Source organism: Pyxicephalus adspersus, unplaced genomic scaffold (genome assembly GCF_032062135.1).
Source record: "Pyxicephalus adspersus unplaced genomic scaffold, UCB_Pads_2.0 Sca155, whole genome shotgun sequence".
In the NCBI taxonomy this organism is placed as follows: Eukaryota; Metazoa; Chordata; class Amphibia; order Anura; family Pyxicephalidae; genus Pyxicephalus; species Pyxicephalus adspersus.
Window position 1 is genome coordinate 14,637 of NW_027317162.1, and position 8,794 is coordinate 23,430.

Here is an 8,794-nt window from a genome sequence, read left to right on the forward strand (position 1 = left end):
CAGGGATTTATTAATTGCTGACAGACAAGCCAGGCAGGGGGGTTCTTTTTTACAGAAGGGACATCACCCTTGCATTTCATTTTTGGATTAGTTCCATTGATCCTTCCTTCATTATATACATGTTCTAATGTTTAACTTTGCTACAATGTATCCATTCAATTCTTTGCTGGCTCAATCAGATGTTGTGTGAACCCCAACACCGACCTAAAGCAATTTATTATTAATAATAAATGCAGCGCTGTACATTAAATAGGGGTTGCAAAGGAGGAGAGGACCCTGCCCCGAAGAGCTTACAATCTAGCAGATGGGGAGGTATCACACAATAGGAGGGAATATGAAATGGTGGGAAGTAGTGAGGATATTAATTGACTGAAGAAGGGTAGCACACACACACACACAGCAATTTAGGTGACATGGGCTTTGGTGTGGGGCTAAATGAATCCTCATGGGCTATAAACTTACCATGGTTGTGATAGGTCTGGGATCCACAAATCTTGGACCCTATGGTGTATTATGCTATTTATCATGATGCCGCTGACGGGTATTTTGAGCCTTTTTTTATCTTTTTACAGAAGACAGACAGCCGCAGTCTGAGCGAAGATACGGCGTACGACAGCGACTCGGAGTCCATCTATGATATACCCAGGCCAGTTCCTAGGGTAAGTCAGCGGTGGTGTTTGTTGTATAGATTGGGTTTTATATAAGAAGGTTCTGCCGTCATAAACTGAAATTTGTATAAAATGCCAAAGCAAAGAAATCAATAATACAAGCATGATGGTGGGCACTGGGGACTTGTCGGCTCCAATAATCCAATATGGACAGGCACATTGTCTCGGTGTCACCATTGATTCTGCCCTCTCCTCTCTCCCTCATATTCAGAACATTTCCAGGTCCTGTGACTTTCACCTGTGCAACATCTCCAAAATCTGCCCCTACCTGTCCCCAGAGACCACCAAACTACTTGAACACCCTCCCCCCCAGCCACTCTCCAATAGCTTCCTCACTCAACCTCGTCACGCATGGCTCCAAGACTTTTCTAGAGCTGCCCCGACTCTCTGGAATGGTCTTCTTCGTCTTATTCGGCTTGCTCTCACTTTCTGCTCATTTAAAAAAGCCCTCAAAACCCAACGCTTCAACCTCACCTACCCGTCTTCTGTCTCCTAAACCCTCACTACTTACACTTCCCACCATTCCATATCCCCCTCCTATTGTGTGATACTTCCCCCTCATCCTAGATTGTAAGCTCTTCTGGGTAGGGTCCTCTCCTCCTCCTGTGTCACTGTCTGTATCAGTCTGCAACCCCTATTTAATGCACAGCACTGCTTAATATGTAGGTGCTATCTTGTTTTTTATTATTAATAACAATAATAATAATAATATCAATAATAGTATTAATAAAACATATTATTATTATTGGCGCATGGCCATACCCAGGGGACACCTTTTCTTTGCGGGTGTGGGGTACAGTTTTTATTTTTGGCAGAATGATTATAATTACCTAAGATAGATCTTCCCTGATGATTCTCTAGAAATAAAGACTCCAAGTTGATATGAAATCCACATATAATTTATTTCTGTATTGACTGACAGAGAAATAAGCTCTGTCTGTCTGTCTGCTGCTTCTTCTTTCCCTGTCCATTCACAGATTATGGGAGGGACAAGACCTGTAAGTGATACTTAACAGAAAAATCAAGTCTCCTCCTCTTATGTGTAAAATGATTGGTTGTACATGGTTCTATCACAATTGTGTGGCCACCAAGAGACGGATCGCAGATCACTAGAAGGGAAATTTCCCTTAACTTGTCTTACCTTGGGTTTATTGGTGTGACAACGAACCGTCACATCCTGACTGTCATGGCGGCACTACATGATGAGTTCACTTTTAATATTATCTTTTTGATTTCTGTAGAAGTTATCGGTGCAGTTTTCTGAAGACGATGACGACTGTGACGTTGATTCCCCGGATGAACATGTGTATCAGCCAATGCGGTCGCTGTAAGAATGACTTTGTAATATATATGTAGTAGAAAAATAATAATTTAAATAGAAACCAGTATTCTCCCCAGAAAGTTTTTAGGCTGGGTGGGAAGAAGCTGTAGGCAGGCGGCGGCCCCTGTAGCAGCAAAAACACCCGGTAATGACTGAAAAGTGCTGGGTGGGGCACCCAGGTAAATGGGTCTGATGAGAACACTGGGAACCATATTGTATTTTAAGTGAGCCTTAAGATTTTTTTTTTTTGCAATGTCAATTTTTAAACATAAACTTCCTGGTATATATTTCCCGATGCCTAATATTTAGATCATAGAAATGAATCACAGATCTGGCACGACGCCCTCCAGTGGTCATCCATATATCTGGAGAGGTGATTAGGATCCATGACACTTTCTTGAGTATATACCGTATGTCAGCTGCCCTTTAATCAGAGACCCAGAACAGGTATGCTGTGTCAGAAAAGTGTCATGATTTCTATACTAGATCCACGTCAGCAATATAAAGCAATCAAGTCTTAAACGTGACAGCCAGGCAGTTAGCATTCTCAAAAGGAGAATTGCAATAGCAGCTCTCACGATTCTCACATGATATTCATTTCAAAACTTTTTCTGGACTTTTCTTCTCTGATTTGTCCAGTGGATAGTTCCCCCGCTCCCATGTGATGTCTGCTGTGGTCACAGAATTGTGTATATGAACTAATGTTTATTCATTTGAATGGAAGAAAAGAAGAATTTGTGATTTTAGAATCTATAAGAAGTTATCATGAATGGTATAAGTCTAATAAAAATCTCCTTCTTCCTGGACAGACAAAACTCATTCGATTCAGAAAAAAGTAGTATGGAACCGGCAGGCCTATCGCAGAACCCTCTCGATGAACAGGAATCCATGGATCACTCAAGGTAAGAATGGGCAATGTGGGATGGTGGGGCAATGTCATATGGTGAGATGGTAGGGTAGTGTGGTAAGCTAGGATAGTATGGTAAGATGATAGGGCAGTGTGGTAAGGTGAGATGGCAGGCCAGGGTGGTATGGTAAGATGGTAGGGCATTATGGTATGGTGAGATGGTAGGACAGTATGGTGAGGTGAGATGGTAGGGCAGTATGGTATGGTGAGATGGTAGGGCAGTATGGTATGGTAAGAAGGCAGTATGGAATGGTATGACTGTAGGGCAGTGTGCTATGGTAGGTTGGTAGGGCAACATGGAATAGTGAGATGGTAGGTTAGTAGAGCACAATAAGATGGTAGGGCAAGGTGATATGGTCAGATGGAAAAAACATTTTGGAAGTGGGATTTGGTACACAAATTAGACAACCAAATAAAACTGGTCAAGAAATTATTTTGGCACCAACATACAGAACCCAGTTACCCAACCATGAGCACCATATCATGCCACTCTTTTATACCTCCCTGACCATTTTATGTTATTTTTTCTAAAAGCCCCATGAAGCATAAAATATCATCACCAGCTCCTGGAAATGTAACTAATTCACATTTCCTTTACAGTGCCCAAGACCAAAATGACTCCTCTCCACCATTACCACCCAGGAATTTCAGAATGACAGGTCTACAAAGGCTCCATACATCAAAGGGAAGCCATCTGAAAAAAGCTTACATTCTGAAAATGATGTAGTAAGTAAATTCACTAGAAATGGCAAACTTTTGTGCTAGAAAATGGGCAGCGCCGCTTATAGATAATGTGTGTAGAGAACTTCTCCACACTACATGGTGAAGAAGACATCTCCAAATGTCCCAACACCAGATATCCTGGTTTTATCTAAATCTCCAGGGCTGGTTCTTGGCATGGTGGGAATAAGGTAGTTGGTTGCCAGTCTAACTTCTTGATTACAGTTGTTGACCCACTGGTAGCAGTCTGGCAACTCTACAAGTACCATAACAAGAACAGCCACTGTAGATAACCTTTGTGATCATAGTCCATGCTAAAGCAAGAAAGTTTCCAGAATTTCCAAAAGGAACATCAGGTACCTTTAGAGCAGTCCTTCTTGCAGTTTTTTACTAGACACTTAAATAGAAGTCCCAGGCTAGGCAATTCTCCTCTTCCTTCAACGTTAGAGTGGTCATCTCTCAGCCCTTACCAGGCACTCTTCAGCAAACATCTCAACCATGGAAATGCCCTTGCTTCAATGAGCTTTGAGTGTCATGTCTCATCCTTAATGGATATTCTTCTAGGGGTCTTAACCTAGGCAATAAGCCAGGAGTCCTCCCTGCTATGTCCTAGAAGAGCCACCTCATAACCCACACCAGACACTCTTCACCAAACATCTCAACCTTGGTAATTCTCCTTCTTCAATGAGCTGGGAGTCCTTTCTTCAATGTCTTAGAACAGCCAGCCCTCACCAGATACTCTTTAATAGAAGTCTCAGCCTAAGTAATTCTCTTCTTCTTTCAGCGTTAAAGAGTGGTCACCTCTCAGCTCTCACCAGACACTCTTCCACAAATATCTCAACCTTGGCATTTTTCCCGCTTCAGCCAGCTGGGAGTCTTTCCTGCAAGTGTCACCCTTAATGGATACTCTTCTTCAGGAGTCTTAACCTAGGCAATAAGCCAGGCATTCTGCCTGCAATGTCCCAGAACAGCCACCTCATTGCCCTCACCAGATATTCTTCAGCAAACATGTCAACCATAGAAATGTCCCTGCTTCAATGAGCTAGGAGTGTCACTTCTCATCCTCAATAGATATTCTTCTGCAGGAGTCCTAACCTAGGCAATAAGCCATGAGTCCTCTCTGCATTTCCCAGAACGGCCACCCACGGCCCTGACCAGACACTCTTCACCAAACATCTCAGCCTTGGCAATTCGCCTTCTTCAATGAGCTGAGGGTCCTCCATGCAATGTCCCAGCAGAGCCACCTCTCAGCTTGTCTATAAGTCTTGTGTCATTCTTCTGATGTAACAGAACAACCAATTTCCAACCCTCACCAGACACTTTTTTGGAAGTTTCATTCTTGAAGTTTTCATATACAAAAAGATCACCCATAAACCATCAAAAGGCCCGGGCAGTACTATTGAAACATTGAAAGTAGGAGACTAATTAGACCCATAGCTTAATCAGCAGGTGGTATAGCCAGAAAGTAGGCCATTTTGTGGTGAGTTTGAAGCATTAAAATCAAAACATTAAGAATTTGATTGCTCATTTGATGAATGGCTTCCTACTTTATCTTGGTGTGATGAGTTGAGCGTTTGCCTGCCCTTGGGATGAGATTCAGCAGTGTATGTGTAACATTTGATGAGAAGTTACCATTATTACTTTTTGCAGCAAAACACTACGGTTGTTGAAACTTTTCTTTGCACCTTTCGCTGAAGAAGCAGGTCATTACTTGGCGAAATGACCTGGGAGCCATTTTTTGCCCTACTCTGCAATGCTTTGAACTTTTTATTTTGCAAATGAAAATGTACTAATTGTAGTTCTTTGATTTATTGTACTGAATAAAAAATTGGTGTCCATGCTTTCTGGCTCCACTACCTGGTGATAAAGCCATAGGTCTAAGTGGTTTTCATCCTTGATGTTGCTCCTTAGTGGTTGCCACCTTGTTGCTCATTTCTTGTAGAACATCTCATGAAGGTTCCATTACAGGACAGATGGGGGGGGCACAGTCCTAGCTAGGCCATACACAACCTCCAAGCCCTTGCTGATTCTTTACCTACTTTCCACAAGGTTACCCCATATGTCTATCCCCTTACTACTGAGCAAGGCCCCTAATTGACCAATATTCCATATTTAGGAACGGCCCTTCCCACTGTCTACTAGGAACACCGACCTCAACATCAGCAGGGAGAATCAATTAATTCCTGAGTTTGAAACCTTTAAAAATCAGAAAATATTACCAAAGTTCAGCAGAGTACAGAATATTCATCTTTACAGATGTTGTATTTTATTCATAGGTAGGATAGCAGAATTTGGGGTTGAGAGATGAGCAGACACAATTTTTAAATCTGTTTTTTTTTTCTTTTTTTAGTGAACAAGATTCTTCAGATTATGTGAAGAAAAATCTTACTGTACCAACTGCTCACCTAAAAAAACATCTGGACCTTCAGGAGGTCGGAGAACGCTTGTGGTAAGATTGGCAACCCTAGAATTAGAGACTATGAACCTGATTTAATAAAGCTCTCCAGGACCGGAGAACATAGACTATCATGGGTGAACTTAGTTGATCCAGCAAACCTGGAATGGATTTCCTACTATAATTTGCTATTAGCAAATGTATTCAATCCTGGATTAGATCCATTTAAGGTTTGCTAGGTTCACCCATGATAGGTTATCTTCTCTAGTCTTAGAGAGCTTTTTAAAATCAGGCTCTATGTGACAAGTTATCTGTTGCCGAAGCTAAGTTACATATATACAGGGTCGGACTGGCCCACTGGAGAACCTCTGGTGGTTTTGAGCCATATGGGGGTTATGGGACAGGAACCTGGTCATTTGGTGGGCCTCTAGATCTCTATATGTTTTGGTGGGCCCTCCTTCGCAGTTCCTCTGGTGGGCCATATACCAGTCCAACCCTATGTATATGTATATAGATCAGTGTTTCTCAACCAGGGTTTCTGCAATAGTTGTGTTAGACAGTTTCAGGTCAGTTTAAGTGGCACCAATGATCTTTTTGGCTATCTATAGGAGACACATTCTTCCAACTGGACAGGAATGTAAGAGACATTGACCCCACTGACCACCACATTAATATACTGTGATCTATGGAATAATTATATCCGAGTTTCCCTGAAAACCTGAAAGTTATTTCAATGGTTTCCCCATACAAAAAGGTTGAAAAACACTGACATAAAGGGAGACAGCTACAGATTGATATGTGTGTGTCTTCATCTAAAATTTTCTATTTCTCTTTTAACAGTGTTAGCAAGTGGAAGGGCCCTGTGGACATCGGCTGTGTGTTTCACCATGGAGATCACATTATCGATATCAATGGATTTCAACCTGCAAATAAAGAATTCTTTTTTCAGATGCTGGATCGCTTTACAAAGGAAGAGGTAATCCATTTGACCTGTTAGACCTTTTTTACCTTCAGTCTTGCACAGTTGTACCGGGTCCTCTCTTTTCTGATTACATTACACAACATGAGCTTTAGAAGCTGACGCAAGCCTGATAGAGCTTGCTGGACCTGGGGGGAGTTCGGGATCATCTAGCCCCTCTTGGCTTTAATGGCCCTGGTCCACTCTTTTCATTTATATTTGTTTTTTTATTCATGGAGGCTCAGCATCATCTAGCGTGGTCCACATGCAAATATAGCAAATACATCCCCACACTCATTATGGCAGTTTATTATTTGCATTACCAGCCCCTAAGTGCCAGCCCATTGCCTCTTCTTAAATAGAATATTTTCATAAGCTATATACTTCCTATAAGTATAGAGATTGACACTGGAGGAGCAGGAAAACTCCACCATAGGAAGCAGCACCCAGACCTTCAAAGAAAGAAACAGAGCCAGCACCTATAAGAGATCCCATTGGTGGGCTAAATACAAAGCCAGGAAGTGACTTCCCACTGGACACCACATATAACATAAAATCCCTTTACATATCTGTAGAATCTGGCAATGAATTAAAATTTACCTGCTGTGATTTACTGCTTGTAGGTGGACCTGGTGGTGGTTCGGAATAAGAAAGCCGGTGTCTTTCATGTAGAGGGCTGCAACTGTAGGGCTTCATGGGAAGAGCGCCACCTTGAGGAGGAAAGGAACACATAAGGTATGTTATATGTGCCCAAACTAAACCTAAAAAATAATCTGGAATTGAATACAGCAAATCCCTCCTTTCATCAGATACTTATAGCCCACATTCATTCTATTATATAAGTTGCAATTGCATTTACGATTTTCCAGTGGATGGAAAGTGGTTGAAATTTGCTGAAAATTTCCATGTTCATGCCAGCTGTAAAAACAAATTTACTTACAAAGCATTAAAAAAATGATACATTTTGTAATGCAATCATGAATACAGAGCTGCATTTATTTATGTCATTGATGAAGCAGATGTTATTGATCACCAATATCTATAAACACTTTTCTTATTTTCCAGATATCACTCCATTGGCACAGGGCTGAAACCTCTCACCAGAACTGGCGGGCCCATTCTGCTCCATCCTGTCATGTGTGTGCTTTCCTAAGCAGACAACCTCATATTTGTATACACAGAGTGTAGCACACTACAAAGTGACCACTCCATGCATTGCAGCGAATGGTTTATGTATGGTCAGTTGTACAGGCCAATCCACACTGTGATCAATGGACTTCCCTATGTGGTATCCCGTTCCAAGGACCACAGTCTACGTACAGGGCTACTCTGTCATTACAAGTACATACATGTGTATGCTCTATAGAACTGTTCCTATGATGTCAGTCTTGTTACATATTAAATATTAGCAATAAAGGAACATGTGATTTCACTATTTAATAAGCAATTTTCATAGATTTTTACCATCATGTTTTTGGGGAGGTCAAGTATTGTTACCATAACAAGAATTGTTTCTAATGTAAAGTATATGACTGCATTTGTTTTCTTTGCTCATTTTATAAATGTTGTATGAGCCTTTGTCCCTTCTGTGGGTACATCTGATCATAGGGAGTGATGAGGCCCTATGAATACGTGGAGAACAATTTTCATCAAATATAATCAAAATATTCAGCATTATGTGAACGAAAGCACCTTTAGAATATGCTGGAGTTTGCTGGTGAATGCAGAACCTTGGAGAGAGACTGATCAATAGACAAACTAATTCCTGCAGTGATCTCATATTTTTTTGGTGCTGCATGCGGGACTGTTAAAGTGATCAAAAATC

The 8,794-nt window shown here is 41.4% G+C and overlaps 1 protein-coding gene across 2 annotated transcripts; it reads left to right on the forward strand.

Moving 5' to 3' along the window:
• Positions 1-492: 492 nt before the first annotated feature.
• LOC140344909 (uncharacterized) lies at positions 493-8,740 on the forward strand. 2 transcript variants are annotated; one of them, XM_072432098.1, is made up of 8 exons: positions 493-659; positions 1,910-1,995; positions 2,799-2,891; positions 3,497-3,622; positions 5,967-6,065; positions 6,852-6,987; positions 7,593-7,704; positions 8,035-8,740. In XM_072432098.1, the coding sequence occupies exons 1-7, from the start codon at positions 504-506 to the stop codon at positions 7,701-7,703; spliced, it is 807 nt and encodes a 268-aa protein (XP_072288199.1). In that variant the 5' UTR covers positions 493-503; the 3' UTR covers position 7,704; positions 8,035-8,740. The 2 variants fall into 2 exon arrangements, with proteins under 2 accessions (XP_072288199.1, XP_072288200.1); XM_072432099.1 differs by lacking the exon at positions 3,497-3,622.
• The last annotated feature ends 54 nt before the right edge of the window (positions 8,741-8,794 follow it).